The 20,654-nt window shown below is 45.3% G+C and overlaps 1 protein-coding gene across 12 annotated transcripts in view; it reads right to left on the bottom strand.

Annotated features, from left to right (window-relative positions):
• NF1 (neurofibromin 1) overlaps nucleotides 1-20,654 on the bottom strand; it is a 248,319-nt gene that overhangs the window by 22,805 nt on the left and 204,860 nt on the right. For 7 of the 12 annotated variants that reach the window (XM_078154810.1, XM_078154813.1, XM_078154817.1 and 4 more), the window contains 18 exons: nucleotides 19,522-19,724; nucleotides 18,440-18,687; nucleotides 16,674-16,814; nucleotides 16,201-16,480; nucleotides 15,505-15,719; nucleotides 15,208-15,269; nucleotides 15,000-15,114; nucleotides 14,251-14,352; nucleotides 12,088-12,234; nucleotides 10,970-11,096; nucleotides 9,910-10,041; nucleotides 8,385-8,520; nucleotides 6,943-7,100; nucleotides 4,413-4,535; nucleotides 4,072-4,199; nucleotides 3,306-3,406; nucleotides 1,609-1,751; nucleotides 1,268-1,314 (listed from right to left, as the gene is read on the bottom strand). In XM_078154810.1, coding sequence (XP_078010936.1) covers nucleotides 1,268-1,314; nucleotides 1,609-1,751; nucleotides 3,306-3,406; nucleotides 4,072-4,199; nucleotides 4,413-4,535; nucleotides 6,943-7,100; nucleotides 8,385-8,520; nucleotides 9,910-10,041; nucleotides 10,970-11,096; nucleotides 12,088-12,234; nucleotides 14,251-14,352; nucleotides 15,000-15,114; nucleotides 15,208-15,269; nucleotides 15,505-15,719; nucleotides 16,201-16,480; nucleotides 16,674-16,814; nucleotides 18,440-18,687; nucleotides 19,522-19,724 — 2,608 coding nt within the window. The remainder of the gene's footprint in view (nucleotides 1-1,267; nucleotides 1,315-1,608; nucleotides 1,752-3,305; nucleotides 3,407-4,071; nucleotides 4,200-4,412; nucleotides 4,536-6,942; nucleotides 7,101-8,384; nucleotides 8,521-9,909; nucleotides 10,042-10,969; nucleotides 11,097-12,087; nucleotides 12,235-14,250; nucleotides 14,353-14,999; nucleotides 15,115-15,207; nucleotides 15,270-15,504; nucleotides 15,720-16,200; nucleotides 16,481-16,673; nucleotides 16,815-18,439; nucleotides 18,688-19,521; nucleotides 19,725-20,654) is intronic. The other 5 variants (XM_020963234.2, XM_020963236.2, XM_078154812.1 and 2 more) reach the window with 4 other exon arrangements.

Raw genomic sequence — 20,654 nt, 5'->3', positions numbered from 1 at the left:
AGTGAGAGAGAACGGCCTGCAGTGCACATCTCTGCTGCCCTCAAGCCTGCAGTCATTTCACAGATCCAGATGTGCAGCATGTATTCTATTAGGACATACAATTAAAAATCTGCCTTCTCACGATAGTGCGCCTAGGGCAGCACTCCTACGTCACCACATCTCCAGCAGACACCATTCAATGATACCACAAATTACTCCTAGGAAGGAATCCGTCACCATGGGAGAGCTGGGACCAGAGCCCAGAAGGCGTGATGGCTTTGGGCCTTGCCTGTGACACACACCGGCTGTGTGCTGACCTCTCAGCCTGGCCGCTGTGACTCTCAGTTAGAGATGAGCCAGGAAGCTACAGAAGGAAAACGCTTCTACACCGGCAGCTCCCCATGCCAATCACTAAGGTCAGGATTTTTTAAAAAACAATTCACAAGTTAAAAACCTAACTCTTTACAACTGGGGAAGAATTCACTCAGTCAATTAACACTTATTTCGTTACCACCTACCACATCGTGAGCACTGTGGCCATGTTGTGGGGTGAGGGGCTAACTTGTCAATACTTTCGACAATGTATAATCTCCTTCAATGCCTTCTAGAAGTCTGCCAGGGCCCCCCAACTTGACCATCCTCCACCGAGCTCCACATTTGGTGCAGGGTCACCACTGGGCCCAGAGCCCTGCTCTGAGGGATCACTGGGGGACCCAAGGGCTGCATCAACCCAGGCCAGGACAGAGCACTTTTGAGAGATGAAAAAAAAAAGCACTGCCTTCAATCACCATTTATGGTCCAGCTGATTGAGTGCTAGGCCAGATGGCAATCAAAGAATGGTTTTTGATACATACCAAATTAAAATTTTTAATGCAATACATCAAGTGGAAACTAATATATATAAACTGAGTACATCTGTACTGAGAGGATTCCCAGGAGGGGCCTAAAAAAGGGCTTAAAAAGAATGACATAAGCACATAACAGTCTGCTTTTTCCTCACTCTGAAGTACTCAAAGAGGCAAACTCAGTCATTGAAGAGATAAGAAAAGCCCAAACCTGAGCTGTCAGAGTGCTTCTGCAGGACTCCCTCGCTTTACACAACAGTGGCTTTACAAAAGACGTAGATGAGACGACATCTTAGGAGGAACCCAGCAGGGAATGACCCTGAAGTCTCGCCCACCCCTTCAGAACTAAGTTTGCCTAACAGTTCATTTTCTAAAATCAGGGAACATCTCTAATTTGCAAAACATTCTGTGTTGGCATTAACAAGAAAACACAGGATTCTTACCTTTGAAAATGGTCCTGCAAACCTCCACAGACCATTAAAACCAAAACCTACAACAGAACAGAGGCTATTAACTCATTTTCTGTCTTAGAAAACTCAAACAAGGTGAAAGGTAGATGCTATGTGTCCTAGCTACATATTTTAAAAAACGTCTTCAGCTGAGACTGTGGAACTTTCTGAAATGCACTGCTAACATAAAACCACACTTGGTTATTACTTGATTTCGGTGGCTCTATTAAAAAAGCTCAGGAAGCCGTGACAAGAGCAGCGAAGCTTGACTGGCAGGCTGGGGGTGGCACCCGCTTCTGAGTGCTGCCCCAGCCCTACCCGCCGGGCAGACTCACTTTGGAGGTACGCCGTCTGGTACTGTGGAGGGGCATCTTCATGATAGACAACGCTCTGCACAATCCCATGGACTGGATTTAATAAATTGGGGTCTTGGCATAAGGACAGCAGGGTATTTATCTTTGAGTCCAACAAATTATGTCTGAAAAACAGAGTCCAGAGACGACTTGAAAAGATCAAACAAACAACAACAACAGAGACCATCCCCACCTGTTGTGTCTTTAAAAGAAAAAATGGGTAAAGAAATGAAAACCTGCTATGACCGAATATGAGACTCTGCTAAGCCCATTACTTTACTTCCCCCCCACCCCCACCCCATGCTGGGACCACTTGATTGCTCACCCATCCTGGAGGAGACAGAAGGCCCCCAACCTACCACCAGGACCACCAGGTCTCCCCCTGTCCCCTGCCTCTCTGCCCTCTAGGCCACCAGCCACTATCATCTGAGGGAAGCTAAGGTTTCCTGGGCCTGGGCGCTCACCACGGCAGCACGCTTAGGGCTTCCAGGCCTCTCCTGCAGAACACAGATTGTCAAGCTTTTGCTGCTGGTATCTCAAGTATCTGTACAGTGCTTGGCACACAGTAAACACTGAATAAATCGCCTCTATTTGTTCAATTGCACCTAATTTTAACTCCCGGCAGAGTTGCTGCTTAGCTTCTCTCTGAGCTCTCTCCTTTCTATCTTAGCTGGTATACAACTGAAGAACGGAAACAAAAAACAAAAAACGCTCAACACCAGTCAAAGTAAACACGGCTAGGAAAAAGAAAGTCTGCTGGCAAGAGATAAGGAAACCCACAAAATATGAATTATGGGGCTCCCCTCAATTAGGATGTGAGAAATGACTTTATAAACAGCGAATAAACTGACTGGCACTAAGGAGAGTGCTCAGAAATGTGGATTACTCCCCTTGAACTTCTACATTTAAATAACATCTGGAGAGACTGTCCTAGGAGGGCCCCGAATTCACAAGAAACATCAGGGGTAACCAGATGGAGGGCTCCTTCTAAGCACAGAACTGGGGAAGCAACGTGGCGGCACACCAGTCTGTAAATGTCTGACAATCTGCTGTTAGGAGACGGACAAGGCCGCGTGAGGGAGTAAAGGAAAGCCAGGGAAAGTATGGAAATGAAAGGCCAATAGGGTTGGGAGGTACTGAAGCACACTTCCCTGGGGGGCCAGGAATGAAGGCTCTGTACACATTCAATGCCACATCAACATTCCCTCAGTCAACTCCTTTCCTAACAAGACTGCAAAAGTAGAAGCACTCATGGTGGTGGTGGTAGTAGTAACAGTGACAGTAGTGGTGATAGTAGTAGTAGGGGTCTTAGTAATGGTGGTGGTGGTAATAGTAGAAGGTATTAGTAGTAGGGGTGGTGGTGGTGCAACAATAGTGGCAGCAGCAGCAGTAGCAGTAGTAGTAAGGGTCGTGGTGGTGGTGGTAATATCAGTAATGGTAGTAGTAGAGCGGTGATGGTAGTGCTAGTAGAAGGAGTAGGTGGTAGTAAAGTGATGGTGGGAGTAGCAACAGTTGTGGTGCTGGTGGTGGTGGCAGTAGTAGCAGCAGCAGCAGTGCTAGTAGTAGTGGTAGTAGTAGTAGTAGTAGTAGTAATAGTAGTAATTTCCTCAAAACTTAATGGAGCATTTAACTTCAGGAAAATGGAACGAGCTAAGTAAAAAGCAAATTCACATACTTACACAACTGGAAAAACCTTTGGGAAGACAACACTAGCTTCTGCTAAATACTCATAGAGAATGCGCTGGTCAAATTCATCTGCAGTGTACTTAACCAGAGTAGCCTGTCAGGACAAGAATAGAAAAAAGAATCCACCACTGACATCGTTAACTCTTGGTTTGTGGCTCCCTGGGGTATTTATACACTATGGAACACAGCAGCCTGAGATAGATGGATCTGAAAAAATTCTAGTTATCTATGACATTTAATACTCCTTTGCCTCCTTCAAAAGCAGAGAGTACCCCTAATAAATGGAGTATGTATCCTAGTCAACTTCAGCTCATAAAAACATCCCCCAAATCATCATTAATTAGAGTTTAAATCACATGATGGGCCACTTAAAGTCAGCTCAAGGACTAGAAATACTCGTGTGTATGGTATGGTGGGAAGGGGAGACTCCTTTCCCTTACTTTTTTTTTTTCTGGTGAGGCAACTGGGGTTAAGTGACTTGCCCAGGATCACACAGTTAATAAGTATCAAGCATCTGAGGCCACATTTGAACTCAGGTCCTCCTGACTCCAGGGCCAGCGCTCGTTCCACTGTGCCACCTAGCTGCCCCTCTCTTACTTTTTAAAATGAGTTTTTGCTGATCTCTTTCATTTCTGCATGTGCTAAACACCCTCCCCTACCCTCCCCCCCACTCCCGGTGTGTCCCTTTCTCCCTGCCAGGTCTCCCTGATACACTTGTCGACCGAAGTTTTTAGAGGAAGCAGGGCAGAGTGTCCTTACCAGGACAGTGAGAAGAAGAGCCTGGGTTTTGGGATCCGTGAGCACTTCCTCGTCCAGGAGAACATTGGATTCAGACACAGATACTTTCCGCAGTGGCGGGTGTGGCTGCGGTGAGATTCTCTGGGTTTCTGAAAGAGAAGAGAGGCTGGCAGCTGTTACAGCGGCAGCCGCAGTGATCCTGATTATTGGTCACTGCCCCTCAAAGGTAATTTAATGAATATGAGAGCGTGAACCCTGTGAAGCCTCCCTCTGAAGCTTGAGGACTTCGCTTTAAGAATAGCAGAGGCTCTACCGTAGAGGAGAGCTTCTAACAAAGCTGGCAAGGGTCATCTGCTTCTCACCCATCTCATAGTCGTTCTCTGCTACTCTCCGCATTTTGGGGGGCGTGGTGACTCCAGACTCCATTTCTTGCCTTTTAGGAGCTTTGGCATCAGATATCAAATGATCGAAACTTTTCCTCGTCCCTAAAAAGGGTTACAGGCAGAGACAGCAAAGGCATCAGCGCTGAGAACACCAATGTCCAGGAACAGAGCAGATCCTATAACAGTCTGTGTCTATTCTGCTCAAGCGGAGGGTGAGTGTGGCTCACCCACACCCCCAGGGGATTCTGAGCTCCTGGGGATGTGGCTATCCTGGACCAGGCTAAAATCATCAGTTATCTCCCCAAGTTAGGAGCCACAGACATTTTTGTTCCACCAAGGGAATGCCACGGTACCAGGAGGGAGAGGAAGGAGGGTGCCTCACGAAGTAGCCAAGGTCAGCTCGGTCAAAGGAGTATCATGATCACACCTAGAACCCCGATTCTGACACCACAGAGAGATCACGAGGGACAGCTGGGTTCTGGCAAAAGTCAATTCTGATCCAGTCCTTCTACTAACAAGTCCTGCCATCAAGTCACTTAACCTCTCTGGGCCTCAGTTTCCTCCTCTGTAAAATGAGGGGTTGGCCTAGATCACATCCACAGTTCCTGTCAGGCTGTGCATCCTATGATCCTGTGAATAAAGACTACAGCGCCATTTTTAAAAGATGGACACTTTCTCCCCAAGTCTCATACTTGGTTCAAAGTATTACCAACTGAAGAATCACTTGGAGCCCTGACGTCTCTCACTCAGAATCAAAATGAGAGGCCTCAAGTAACTGAGTAATTCCACGATCCATCCTGGTTCTTTGCAGAAGGCAGTGGGGGACAATGGGAAGGGCCGGGCCAGGCAACCAGAACTGGGCTTGGGTCATGATTCGGCTTACTCCTACGTGGCCGGGACAGGTGATTTCATTGGATTCTCAATTCCCATCTGCATGATGAGGGTGACAATCCTAGAACCATCTGCCCCACACCAGGCTGTCATGAGGAACAAAGGAAATAGTGCACAAAACACCTTGTTACCACACAGCACAACAGAAATGGAAGCCACTGTCATTGTGCTCCTGATGGTGCCTGTAGCTTCTGGGCGTGGCTTAAAGGAAACCTAAAACCCAGAGTCCTTTTACCCAGCCTGTTCATAAAAAGCCAGACAGCTCACATTAGGGGATGGTTATTTACCTATTCCTGGGGATTTCACAAAGCTCAAGCGCTACTGCTCTGTATGCAGACGGACACTAATTTTCTCCTGCACTTTTATTTAACCTTCCTTGACAAGCGCTCAAGAGTCATAAAACTGGAGTAACCAGAAGACCCAAAGCTTCACCTAACACACAGGAGGAGATTGAGTCGTCTGAAACAAACACGGTGCTTGTTCTGGCCACTGGCCGCTGGCTCATGATAGGGACTCCAGGTCCGTCTCTTTCACATTTTATAGGAATGGTTCCCCAGACCCCAAGTCACTCTGTTTTATTTCTGGATTTCTTTGTGCCCATCTATTCTATTCATATGGCATAAGTCACTCTGATGATGTGTTTCTATCATTAGTGAATTACAAAGACCTATTGAGCTATGAAAGGTATTGGTCAGCATCAACCTCCTTCAGTCAAAAGGCCGTTATAAGGTCACCTGGACCCCTGGGCTTTTTTTTCCGTAGGATAGTGTCTGTATAGCAGGTGAGCTCTCAGTGGCAGACCTCCTATTACTGAAAAATAAAGTAATTTAATTACAGTTTCTAATCTCACTTGTTCTTTTAACTGACATATTAATTTAAATGTAACTTTTAAAATGTAATCATATCCTTCACATATGCTGGAAAGCTTTGACTCTCAAAGATCTGACTTTAGGAGGAGAAGGAAAAAATAGGCAACAGTGAACTATCAGTTACTTGTATCAAAACGAAAGAGTCTGACGTCAGGCTGAAATGTTTGGAGACGCAGGCCTGGGACTCTGGAAGCCCCCACCTGAGCCCAGAAGACACCTGTGTTGGAAGAAGCGTGTCTTATGGCAGCTGACCTTAAAATGGGGCAGAAAGGAGAGCCCTAAGACAGACTGAAGACCTAAGCTCACAGCTATGCCTAGTAGTCCTCATAGAGAGTACCTCACCAAGCTATCAAACAACTGTCTTTAATTACAAAAGCCAGAAACTGGTCACCTCAGGCCTCTGCCAACTTTCTCTTGCAAAATCTAAAAGAATCAGTCAGCAATCCTGAGCACTTAATAAAAAATACCCCATATACCTGCCTAGCATTTCACGGTGATTCCTCCCACAACAGTCTTGGAAAGAAGGCAAGCCAATGAGGAAACTGAGGCTGAGAAATTAAAGGATTTGTTCAAAGTCATTTACCTAGCAGGCTGTAGAGACAGAATCTGAACCCAGAGGGCTAAGTCTAATGTTTTTTCTACCATGCTGTTTTCCCAGTTAAAAAAAGAAATTGTTTGATCTTTGAAAGAAAGATAGATATTTCTAAAATAAGAGTTGATAACACAGCCAACTGAACATACAAACTGACCGAGCAACTTCTTCGTGTTGGCCTGGGAAGGCTGCCCCATATCCAGGCTCATGGATTTTCTGGTTCGGGGGCTAGTTTGGCCCACAGGAGGGTAGCTGGCTGCAAGATGTCTCTCAGAACCCTTTGGAGAGGACCAGGGTTGTGTTTCCTTTAGTGTCCTGAAAGATTTAAACAAATCTTTTTTAACAAATAAAATTAACAAACACATTTTTAACAAATAAATTGGTTTCACACACAACCATCCCCCTCTCCCCCAGGAGCAGTTCAAGTTACCAGTTACTGCTATCAATTAATTATAAATTGCAGTACAAGGGCAAAACCCTCCAAATCTCTTTAATTACAGTATTTCTTACAACAGGAGTAATAAATTAAAAGCCATACTGTCAAGACAATTTAGTCTACAAAGATCAGTTCCCCCACCTCTGCCTTGCCAATTCAATCACAATTTACCAGTATAATGTATACGGGCAGACTCTTGGCATTGCTCAAAATTGAATTTAAATGAACACTCCAAGAGGAAAATCCTAAAGTCCAAATTGCTTCATTCAAACACAAGGAATCCAAGAAAAAGTGATCCTGGGTTCAAGCTTAGATAATTGTTTCTTAAACATTCTGAAGAAAAGGGCAGTTGAAAGAATGAGAGGTTTGGCCTGTGGGTCCACCTGATTTGCTCCCAGAACAAAAAGAGCAATTATCAAAGACAACGGTGGTTCTGAGTGAAAAACAAATTAGGTCATCACAATGTTAGTGGAAAGTTATTGAATATGTTGTATTTAAAAGTGGAAAAGTCAATTCCCTGAACTCTATCCACATTTAACTAGGAGTCTGGTTTTTTTTTTACACATATCACGAGAATAACCTAAACTGTTACAGAGGCATGAAAGGGTCAGGCTAACACCACCCATTCTTTGGGAAGAAATCGTACTTCCTGCTAACACACAGAGAGAACACGAGATTTGGCTCTCAAAGTTCGGCGACCTACGGTATAGGAAACTGCCCAACATCAGCGTTTCATATGCAAAAACAATCAATCTGATGTACCCCTGAACAGAAGGGTCTCTTCCTCAATTCTGGGCAGCTTCTGGATGGTACAAGGACTCACTCACTGCCTGCCTTGGGGTGGTCCATGGGAATATCACAGGACAGCTCCCCATGGCATACCCTGGGCTACAGGACCTGCGGGACTGGCAAATGCCAGCTTCTGTGTCCAAATTAAGTGAAACAATTCAGCTATGTAATGTGTAAGTGACTCTATTAGCCCAACCAGTCAAAACCAAAGGATGGTAGTAAATTTTCTGCATGAATCCTCATCATACAAAATGCTTTCCAAAACCAAATGTAAATTTCTTTTGGATCATTCACTTTTTTTCCCGTCTGGACTGCCCATCCCATTAGCTCTCTGCATCAGCACAGCCGTCACTGGCAAAGTTCATTCCACTTACCTAAGGCTGGGGTCACTGTGATAGATGGGATATATATCCATAGGCACATTTTCCATTGTGATATCAGTTAGCAGGAGGGATTTCCGATGTTTTAAGCTGCAGCGACTTCGAACCTCCTCAGACACGGTAAGTAAAGCTAGAAGAAAAGTCACAGGACAAATGAAAAGGCTGGCGAATGGCAGGTACTGTGTAAGAGAGGGGGACAGGAAGCTAAGGAGGGGTCACGGTGCATGAGCAAAGGCCACGCAGGGCATGTGGAGCATCGAGAAGACCCAGTCTTGGTCCTCAGTGGGCCAGCTATTTACTGGAGGACACAGCACACAGAAACAAGAAATCCATGAGTCATGCCCACTCCTAACATCTCTGCAGGGCTTTGCCATTCTTAAAGTGTTTTCTTCTTCGCATTCATCACTCTCTTTGATCCTACCATCTCTATGAGGTAAGCAGGGCAAGTACTATCTCCATTTTAGAGATGAGGAAACTGAGGCTAAGAAAAAGAAAATGGACAGACAATCAGTAGCCAGCAGGGCCAGGACTAGACCCCAGATGTCCAGAATCCCAGGTCTAGTGTTCTCTCCTGCTTTTAAGGCACACAACATAAAAAAACCCCATTAACTGAACACAAACCAAATGCATTGATCCTGAGGGAGTGGTGAATAGAGAAGTTAACAGATGGAAGTAGGGGTGCCAAGAGAAGACCACAGGGAAGACTGGATTAAAGGGAGAAAGCCTTCTAGCTGAAGGCCTGGACTGGGCCACGCAATGGCTCTAGTCTCTCTGCACGCAGCCTGCTGCTGGACATCTTCCTCCAGCCTCCTTATCACTATCTCAAGCCTGCCGTGTCTAAAACTATAGCCAGCCTGTCTCCCCTGAACTTCCCTCCATCTGCTAAGGGCATTCCTGTTCTCTCGTCTGGGTGAGCCTCAATTTTCTTCTTCTCTTTCAACTTTTGTGTCCAACCAGCTGTCATGACCATCCTAAGTCCTTAAGAATCTAGCTAGAACATCCCTTTTCTTTATCCACACAGCCAGCACCCTGACTCAGGTTGTCATCATCTATTTATATTCAGTGCTTTGCATACAGTAGTCATTAAATAACTTTTTGTTGAACTGCATTAACCTAGCTAGTAAAGGAAGGCAAGAATATTCTTTACTAATGAAAAGTCCACTTAGAAAGAATGAGAGGCGTGCTCCAGAGAGAGCATAAGGGCATGAAGATGGTGCCTCTAAGAACTTTAGATCTGACGTGCTGGCAAGAAGGGACAGCTCTAGGTGCCTGTGCTGGGGAAGGGGAGCTGCTACTCCTTTAGAAGCCAGAACTTATGGAAATTAAGACAACGTTCCTGTGGGACCCTGGGCAAGTCACTTAACCCACTGCCTAGCTCAAAAAAAAAAAAAAAGAGAGGGAGAATGTTCCAGGTTCCTCAACATCCGAACCAAAATGCCTGGCCTAGTTCCCTCATTCGTTTCAGCTTGAGGACTTAGGGATCTTTACAGCGGATTGACTGCGAGGACTGGTGTTTTACCTGCTAGGTAAGCCACACTCTGGGTGTTCACCTCAAACTTGTCACAATTCCTGTGCTTATTAACGAGCGCTAGCAGTGTGTGTAAAATCCTCACGGTTCTTGCAACAGTGACAGGCGAAGGGTGCCGAAATCCTAAACAAGAGGCAAAGAATCATAAACAAGACTCACCCCCCGGTACCGATGGAGTCACTGAACTGACCTCGGTGCTGAGGGGGCCCCAAAGGAAGCTGAACACAACCTCCAGAAGCTGAAAATCACAAACATCCTTGAGGGCGCGCACATCCACACCCACACCCACACAGCAAAGCCAGTGGTGGACATTCCAAGTGATACATTTGCCCTTCAGAGCAAGAGGAGAGCATAAGTTGACTTTCTGGAAGCTTCAAAGTATTAATGCTAACCAATTTATTAGACATGTTTAAGACAATGAATAGAAAAGACATCTGGAAAATCTTCAGAACTTTGGAAGAAGCAAACACTTCACTATTTATATATCCCAAAATATTTAAATCTGTCTGTGTGTGTGTGTGTGTGTGTGTGATCTTACAGAGAAAACTTCTACACTATTTTTGGAAAGAAACCTAAATTTCTATTTATGAGGCAAAAACAATATGTACACTGGTGCATATTAAGCTCTGAGGAGTAGCATCTCCTATTCTGACTGCCTGGGACTAATGGGTAGCACTGAAAGCTAACAACGCAGGTGGCCTGGCGACCGACCAGCCCTGGTACTGCTTAAGGCTGCTGGTCCCCTGCACACTCCCTCACCACTATATGGCTCAACACTGCACGGTGTTGATCAAACAGTCTGTAGCTATTGCTAGAAAGAGGGGCTACATCGCTGGCTAGAAGGCTGGCATGCTGGCAGCTGGGGGCAGGGGGCACGGCCTGGCCAGGAGAGCTCCCCCACACAACCGGAGGCGATGCTACCCCCCGGCCAGGAGAGTCCCCCCGACACACACACAACCTGAGGCGATGCTGTTTCAATGCCTCTTGTCTAGGCCGGTGCATGTAAACATGACCCATGTCAAGGTGCCCGCCTAAGGTTCTCCTGGCCTACCCTTCAGGAGGTGCCCAACGAGGGCGAAGTTAAAGCTGGAGTTGAAGTTGAGCCCCACAAAATGGTCCATCTGCTTGCAGTGCCACTCCAGGGGCTGCCGGATCTCCATGAACACTTCTTCTGGGCTCTGGGAATGAAATGGGGACACAGAGGGTGAGAAGAAAGCGGCTTCTCCCTCATTTACAGGAATTGCATCAGCTCATTATTACATCTCTTACTCTTTCCACCAGAGCCCACTTATTCCAGGGAAATGTCTTCCCCATCCACTCTTTCCCTTCTCTTCATTCTAATAACCTTAATCACAGGTGATAATCTAAGAATAACACTACTGAGACCCCTGTATCAAAGCAAAAGAAAGCCGTAAGACTTAGGCCCCATGTGGCCTTCTAGGTCCTTGGGTGAGTCCAAGTTTTACAGAACAAATCCTTTTATTAAGGGATCTGTTCTGTGAAGTTTGGATTCCGTCAAAGAGCCGCCCCTGAAGACCTAGTAGGCCCCATGTGGCTTTGAGGCAGCAGCTTCCCCACCCCTGCCCAAAGTCTCAAAATAAAATGAAATAGAATAATAGCTTGCATTCATCTAGCATTTTAAGGATGGCAAAGCAATCCTGGGCGGTAGGTGCTATCATTATCTTCATTTTACAGTTGAGGAAACTGAAGTAGACTGAGGTAAAATAACTTGGCCAGCTAGCAAGTGTCTGAGGTTGGACTTGAACCCAGGTCTTGCTGACTTTAGGCCCTTTTAGTGCTCTGCCCACTACGCCCCCCCATGGCCTCCAATTTCCTTCATCTTCAGAGACACTGATAATACCCTCAAGGCTCTTCCAGAATCTGCAGCTCCCACCCACCCTCCCCGACTGACTTTTCGTGAAGTATATCACCCACGATAATGACTTAGCTCTACCTGGCTGTGTTTTTGCCTTAATTACTAGTGCTGCTCCAGTCTTTCTGCTCTGTTGTGGGTTAAACAGGCTTTTAGAGACTACCTTTGCTTTCAGCACAAAGCAGTGGTGCTCAAAGAAAGGCTGGAGCCGGGCTTCTGATGTCTGCCACGGGCACCACTTTCCATGGGCTTTGCCAGGAGCTGAGAAGGGCCGGAGGTGTCCCAGGGACAGTTACCTGGTCATTGAAGACGTGCAAAAGACTGTCTAAGGTGTGCAGGTTCTGCTCCAGGAGGGCGGTGCCCGCCGAGTACAGGTCCACTTCGTCCAGCTGCAGCACCGCAACAGCGACCCAGAAGAGAGCTCGGTGCAGAGGGGACTCCTGCTGGGGTATGCCATCACACACAAGGGATGCTCAGTTTAACAGAGCCCTCTGCTGTTCATGGGGAGCCTGCCCTGGCCACCCCCTTCACTTCTTTTCTTCTCCCTTGGACAGAGGCCAGCCCAGTCTAGATCTGAGAGGCCTCTTGTGCCTGGCTGTCCTCCGCAGTCTCACCAGCACCAACACTCTCCTGTTCCCCAAACCGACCACAAAAGCCAACTGCATCTTCCTTTGTCATGGTTTGCACTTCCTGTTCCTCTCCATTTCTAGTACCCAAGTCCAGATACTCATAACTTCATGCCTGCATCACTACATGAGCCGCCCCCCCAGCACAGGCTCCCCGCTAACTCCGGTCTTATCCGAAGAGGAGCTTGAGACATTTTTGGCATGGCTGGGGATGATGACCAGCGTGATAATACACTGAGACAGTGCTCGAGGATAAGAAAACGCTTCTGTGCATGATCTCAGGTTGTCCCGAGGCTTCTTACACAGCACGGCGACGGAAGCACCACCTTCCACCTCGACACAGCCCCTTCCCCCCTGACTGCTTGGCCTGCCTTCCTCTGAGCAACTTATATTTATTTTGAATGCATTCTATGCAGACTCGTGTGTAGATGCAGTCTGCCTGCTGGAATGTAACCATGAGCAGGGATTGCTCATTTTCTGAACTCACATTCCCAGAGGCCATGGCTGCCACAACAGCAGATGCTTAATATATACTTGCTGACTGATTGAGGGTATAAACAGCATTAGTCCCATTTTGTGGGTGAGGGAACAGAGGCCCCAGAATTGGTGAATTGATTCCCTCAGATCAGCCAGCTCTTGGCAGTGCCAGAACTTACCCTGGACTTGGTGGAGTGGACAGGCATTCCGAGCCTGGCTCTTCTCTCAAAGGTCCCTTCCAGTGCCTTGGTCTACCAGATGAGGGAGCTTAGATAATCGCTCAGGGTCTTTCTAGCTCTAAAGCCTAGGATCCCAAATCTGAGCTGCACTGTCCTCAGACACACCATACGGATGCTCTCGCCATGCCAAGGCCCTGCCCACATGCCCCGGTCCACGGAGCCTTCTCTGGCCAGCTGCCTCCCCATCTCTTTACACTTCATAGTAAATTGACACCTGGTCCCATCCATGCTCATCTACATTAATGACATGGGGCAAATTCCAGGCGTGTCTTGTTTCTCCATCCGTCAGAGCCAGCTACCCTGCTCTGCACATACCACCCACTCACTTCCTGACCACTGGACCTCCAAGCCCTCAAGGCCAACCACAGGGAACCCGACAGCCAAGGTTAGTCTGTCATCCCCTTCAGCGATCAACTGTATGCCCCACCTACTCTGCGACTAGGCACAGAAACCTTCCTCATGTGAGGGGGCCCAAACGAACTGAATGGCACTCACAGGGTGAACTAGTCTACTGGTCTTAGCTACCCTGTGCACAGAGGGGTTGCGAGAAAAGCACTCAGTAAAACACGGGGGAAAGAATCATAAGAGCACACATTGCAGAAGAAGTAGACAGAAGGCTGGAAATAAGAGTCAGGAAACTAGCCAGCTGTCTGACTGCAGAAGCGTCTGCCTCCCTGGGCCTTAATGCCTTCATCTGTAAAATGGGGTTAGTGAAGCTTGTACTACCTCCTACACAGGCTCGTTACATAAGAAAAGCATAATATCGAGCCCAGTTATTATTTAATAAAATTGAGTAAACGACCATACCAAATATGATAGAATTACTGCTGAAATGTAAATATTTTTCTTCTATCAAGTAGCTGGATTCTATAAGGACAGAAACATGATTGAAGTAATTTGCATTATTAATGGCAATCTCAGCCTCATTTTCTGAATTATTCAAAAGAAAATATATCTATGATCCTAAGCCTGATACTCAGAACAAGGAAGTGCAAAAAGGAAACAGAAGCAGTTTGCAATGATGAGGCTGATGGGCTTTAAAGGATCTAGAACACGACGTTCTACTGATTTTCATTAAAAATGTATTTCTTTTTCCTTGCATGTAGGGAATCGTTACCTTATTAAGAAGTGGTTGTAATTTGGTTAGTGCTATTACGGTAGCTTCAATCAGAACTTGACTGTTATAATTATCAGGTCCTTTTAGGCAGCTCTCAAGGCCCTGTTTTGGGAAAACAAGAGTTCTGTGTTTTATTTTCATTAAAGTCAAATACTAATTTAGAAACTGCATTTAACCATAGCTCAGAATCCATTCAAAGAAGAAGGAAATAATTTATTAAGAAGCAGGACTGGAAACAAAAAAAGAATGAGGGCTGTTTCCAGTGAAAGACTGTGGAACAACATGGCAATAAGAAAACAATGTTCTGGTTATCTCAGGAACTTTGGTATAATATAATTTAAGGCTGCCACACTTCCTGGTATTTCCTGGTGCTGGGCAGCACTCATATATTTCAGAACAGCCACAATCTCTAGTGCTGTGGAGGTGAAGATCACATCACGTGCTCACAGCTCAAGGCTGAGGAGCTTTGGGGAGCTTGATTCTGGCAAACTTTTCAGTTCCAGTTTAGCAAAAACAACACCCCCACTGCCACATCTGCTTTCATATTTTGGGGACCAGATGTCATCCTCTTTAAAAAATATCTCGTACATAGTCTTGTCTTCTTCCCATGAATTAAAATGAAGAAAACAATCAAAACACCTTTCAAAAGAACAAAGGGGACAGAACTACAGTAAATGTCCTCTAGAAAAATGGGAGGACCCTGCTAAGAATCTCTGACCCACAAGCATCAGAGACAAAAGAAAAAATACCTTGCTAAGAATGCGGATAATCTGCTTGATCTGCCCGTGGGACACTCTTTTGCTGATACAACCAAACACAACCAAAGCTCTTGGCTGCAGGGATGGATTGTACTGGAAGGCGAACCTGTAAAACCAAAAGAAGCCATCTCACAGACCTCATCCCCACGTGCAGCTACAGAAGGACGAGAGCCGTGGAGAATGGGGCACCCCTCCATACCTCTGGGCTAGCTCTGTCCACTGGTCCAGCCACTTGCACGCGGGAATATCTCTCATACAAGCCTAAAAGAAAACACTCTTGAAATACATCTCCATATATGTGGAGATGCAGATACAAACATTGAGAAAATCTGCTATCAAGTCACACATTTCACCAAAAGGTTTAAAAATGTAAACACCTCGGGGAAATTTTATTGGCTGACAACAGCACACAGCAGCAGTGACTTGTCCTGAGCAGGACAGTATGTGAGATCTCCTATAGGATCGATTCTGTTTCTCATTGTCCCCCCGGTCATACCTCCATGATCTCCAAGAGAGCTTCTGTGACTGTCTCCAGGGATGCCAGGGCAAAGGTCTCCCTCTCATAGGAGCCGGGGGAGAAAGACCTGTCCCGGTAACTGGACCGGAAGGCTATCACAGCAGCCGATTTGACTTTGCTGATGCCAAAGAGCAAGTAAAACTTAGGCAGTGAGAACTCAGTCAGACTCAGCCGTAAAACTTGCTTGGTCTCTTCTGTGAAATTAAAACAAGAATACAGACACTGCCCTCCAGAGTTAATGAAGCCAACAAGACCCTCTTTGAATCCTTCCGTCCTTTAGCTTCCCTGCATTCAGAACTAGGCCAGACGCCAACCCTTAGCTCCAGTGATACATGGATCCACGTGGCTTTGGATTCAGTGGCTAGTTATAAAGCCCCCAGGTGTCAACTCATGTCCGTGCTACAGATCTGACGGTGAGCTCCACCTCAAGAGGCTACATGGCCCACATTTACTAGCTGTGTGACCCTAGGCAAGTCACTTAACCCCAACTGCCAAAAAAAAAAACCAGTGAAGCGTCTATATGGCTGCCCTGGAATGCACTGGGAACTGAGGCCAAAAACACGCCTCTCTTTCTCCTTTGACAGTTACTCTGGCCTTATCTAAGCTCCAGGCTAAAGCAATATGGCAGCAGATGAAGGCCCTGAGAGCAGGGCCGGTGAAACATCACGCACTCACCACTAAAATGAAGTTGTGAACAGGTGCACAGAGAGTGGATGATATTGATGACCAGTCCGTGTGTGGAAGCACGAAGTGACAGGGGGCCCGTGGCTACCAACAGAGTCACCACATGGAAGAGGTAGGGAAGATGAGCCGCCACATCCAGAGAATTATTGAAGGACAGCATCAGCATGTAGCGCGCCAAGATGGCGATGTCGTCCCACATGAGGTGTTGTTCTAGGGTGGGCGTTGGAGACAGGCAGGTCTTGTCAATTATTTTGCACATTCTTCCAATCACCTGGAAAGAAGCAAGACTTCGTGGGTTGTTGTTGTGGTTAAAGTGACACAAAAGGTACAAATATTAGCACAAAATAATTCAATTTAACCGTAAAATGACTAGCTTGCTGTTCTAGATTTTTCAGAACTCTTGAGAGGGAAACTAACATACGATCCAAGAGGCCAAATGCTGGGCACAGAGGTGAAGAGCCCACCTTGCTCGACACTAGTTTCACATTCCCCGAAGCAAGCGCCACGGCCGTATCGGCCATCACTTCAGCCTTGATGGACCCCAGACCACCTGTGGCACTGGTTTTGATGAAGCTGTCCAGCACTACATCAAGCAGGTCTGTAATCTAAAGGAGAAAACAGTAAAACACAACAACAAAACAGAGCCAAAAACATATCCTCTGTCTAACCAGAGCTCTACATACAGCACCCGAAGTTTTCCTTTGAAACATTCAGAAATTAGCCACATGAACAAGGCTGCCTTCTTCTGTCTCATTATCAGCCTTCCCAGCATTAGCTTTAAATAAAAATGCTCTATAAGGAATGGCAAATTTGTTCATCTGATTAATTTGCAGATCATGAGTCAGGCAACTTACTTAATACTCCCTGAACCCTTGTTTCTTTTCCCTAGATAATTTTTTATTCTGGTGGACCTGACCTACTCCAGAAAAGTTAAGTAGGTCTGCTATAAAGAACTGACCCCATAACAGATCCAGATCTCAGGCAGGGAGGGCTATAAAGTGACAAGGCTGGCCAAAGGGACCCTCCGCTGACTGGCTCTTTCAAACACATTTTGACTGGGATCATTGCAAGAAAGGAGCAGCCCCCTATGGTGACTGTTCTGAAAGGGAAAACGTTCTGTAGACTTTGGTATCGCTGCTGTGGTTCCCCCAGGACAGCCTTCGGGAGCCATCCCAAATGGGAACAGCATCATCTAGAGCAGTTCAAATGTATATACTAACCCAGAGTCTACAAAGCACTTTTCCAATGAACATTCAGTGATCCTCTTTTGGTAACGGCCTTGGCATCTAACTTGCTTCAACCAAGTGATTATTGTGGGATGCTAGAAGCCAGATCAAACTTTTTTAGTCACCTTCTATGAGACCGGGGTGCACAAACTACAATGCTATAGTAACATCTTTCCTTCTCAAATACTATCTCTATTGAAAATTAACCCCATCTAGATGTGTGAAAAATGAGACATTAATGCTCTGTTGGTGGAGTTGTGAACTGATTCAACCACTCTGTAGAGCAATTTGGAACTATGCCCAAAGGGCTATAAAACCATGCCTACCCTTTGACCTAGGAATACCACTACTACGCCTGTATTCCAAAAGAGATTAAAAAAAAAAGAAAAGGACCTATATGTACACAAATATTTATAGCAGCTCTTTTCTGAGGGCAAAGAATTAGAAGTTTAGGGGGTGCCCATCAATTGGGGAATGGCTGAACAATTTGTGGTATGTGATTATGATGGAATATTACTGTACTCTAAGAAATGATGAGCAGGACGCTCTCAGAAAAACCTGGAAAGACTTGCATGGGCTGATGCAAAATGAAATGTACTACATATAAAGCAACGGCAAATGGACACTGTGAATGACTTAGCTCTTCTCAGCAATACAATGATCCACGACAACTCTGAAGGACTTATGATGAAAAATGCCATCCGTCCCCAGAGAAAGAACTGATAGTGTCTAAATACAGACTGAAGCATACCTTTTTTTTACTTTTATTTTTCTTGAGGTTTTTTTTTGGGGGGAGGGTCTAGGTCTTCCTTCACAACATGGATTTCACAACATATTATGGATATGTTTTGCATGACTACACATGTCTTCTCAATGGTGGGGGGAGGGAAGAAGGAAGAGAATTTGGAACTCAAAGTTCCAAAAACGATGTTAAAAATTGTTTTTACATGTAACTTGGGGAATATAAGATACTAAATAAAACTTAAATTAAAAAAAAAATTAACCCCGTCCAAATGTGACGATGAGTGCCTGAAGCTGAATTTCTGCAACACGAATACCTGCCCGAGGCTCCCCCATATCTTGGCTTGGATTGATGGGTACATCTGCTTCTCGTTGATGGTCATTGTTATCAGTTTATCAAGAATAGCAGTGACTCTCTGTCGTTTGGCATCGTCATTGTGTTTACAGAAACGGACTAGGTTGGATAGCCAGGGAGTCATGTACTCTAGACAGAGGTGCTTCAGTTCAATACCTGGAAAAGAAATTCACCGAATCAGTGCATCTCCTTTATCACTACGGCACTGTTGAGCGGTTACTTTTTTGGTTTTGTTTTGCTTGAGCAAAATTATTGGCAGAAGATTAGTATAAACCTAAGTATCACCAAATTAGGAAACTTGAAGCGGGGGGGGGGGGGGGGAGAACGACCTTCTAAGAGCCGTATTATCTTCCATTACATTTTGGAAGCAATATAGCACGTTACTATAAAGATGAGGATGAACTGTGACATGGTTTGACAGTTGCTGAAAAGAAAAGTGCTTAAAGATTGGAAGGCATTAAACCTTTTTTTTTTAAGGCTCTCAACTGCTTATACTGACTGATCAAAGCTTTTATCAATCATTATAGGAAAATCACAAAATTCAAGACAAATCAAATCTGTCCTGCAATGTTACTGTAGGAGAAGTAGAGAAAACTTGCAAAGACCTTTTATTTTGCGGGAGAGGGGGAGGGATTTACTGGGGCCTAAAATGCCTTTGGTAAAAGCTCACCAAGTGTCTCTCCCCATCCCCAGTTCATCCCTTAATGAAGGCCTGACTCAGGATCTGGAATTTAGAGCTGCTTCATGCCACTGTCAATGAAAGGACACTACCAGAGAGAGGACAGACATGTGGTTATAGCTTGATTGAGGGAGTGGGTGTGCTGTTCTCAACACCTGCTGGGGCCAAAGTTCTTCATCTGGCCTTTGATAATCAAAGCCCACCCCCCACAGCTGACAAGGTGACAAGTGAAAAGCTTCATTCTCAAACTCCAAAACAAAAACATTTTCTTAGGTTCATTTGTAGCATGTCAGAAAATTGCCACTACTTACTGGATTTGCTAAATCCGGAAATGCACTCTTCCAAAAATTCTAAGGTGAGGTGTGGCTCATTAGCTGCCAGGGTTTTACTAATAGAGACAATAAAAAGGGTATTGTTGGCAGGTATACACAGACCTGATGTTTCTAGTAATTGGCCCTCAATTTTTAAATTAAAGGTACAGGTTAAGGCACAGAGAAGATTATAGGCGGCTGACCTGGAAGAAAACACAAATGAAGCCATTTCAACATTTCTTCCAATTTTAAAAATGTCATTTTAACACATACAATAAATGATACTTTAACAAAGAGATTATAATATAATCTGCTACTTTTTACATTTTGAAGGAATTATGGGTAAATTGTTCAGGTTCTGTGATCAAACAAGAATCCTTCAAATCATCAGGGTGGAGGTATCTCTGTTGTTTCTTCTAAATGAACATTTTTAACCTACTCATGATAGCACTGTGATGTAGGTGGCTGCAAAAGACAGAGAAATTCCCTATAGGAAGGGCTAGGTCTGAGACAATAAACTGGGAGAGAGGCAGATTCAACCAGAGGGAAATACTTCCATCTAATATAAAAATCAGAGAGAGGCCTGAGTTTGGAGGCAGAAAACCTGGGGCTGAATCCCAGCTTTACTACTTGCTCCCTGGAAAACTCTGGGACTTCAATCTATTTTCTTTTTCTTTTTCTTTTTTTTTTTTTTAATTTCTTAGGTAATCGGGGTTAAGTGACTTGCCCAGAGTCACACAGCTAGTAAGTGTCAAGTGTTTGGTCTGAGGCCGCGTTTGAACTCAGGTCCTCCTGACTTCAAGGCCGGTGCTCTCTCCACTGCGCCACCTAGCTGCCCCGACTTCAATCTATTTTCAAACTGATCAAACTGGAATAGTTCTTTAAGGTTCCTTCAATCTCTTAATCTTAAAATCCTCAGTTCTTCTAGAAGCTGGCACTGTGATGCACACTAATCTGACCAATTAGATCAAGTTAATAATACAGAAATTACTGGTAACAGAAGTCACACAGTTTAGACGCTGCAATCACTAATCAAATGGAAATAAATTCAAATTCCAGCATCTTCAATCCAAATGTCTCCTGGGTACAAGATGCTCAGCATCCTATACACGTTTACTACCTGCTGAAGACGA

Source organism: Phascolarctos cinereus, unplaced genomic scaffold (assembly GCF_003287225.1).
Source record: "Phascolarctos cinereus isolate Bilbo 61053 unplaced genomic scaffold, phaCin_HiC Scaffold_5;HRSCAF=322, whole genome shotgun sequence".
Classification (NCBI taxonomy): Eukaryota; Metazoa; Chordata; class Mammalia; order Diprotodontia; family Phascolarctidae; genus Phascolarctos; species Phascolarctos cinereus.
Note: the sequence above shows the minus strand (reverse complement) of the source record. Positions and strands in the feature narration are given on the sequence as shown.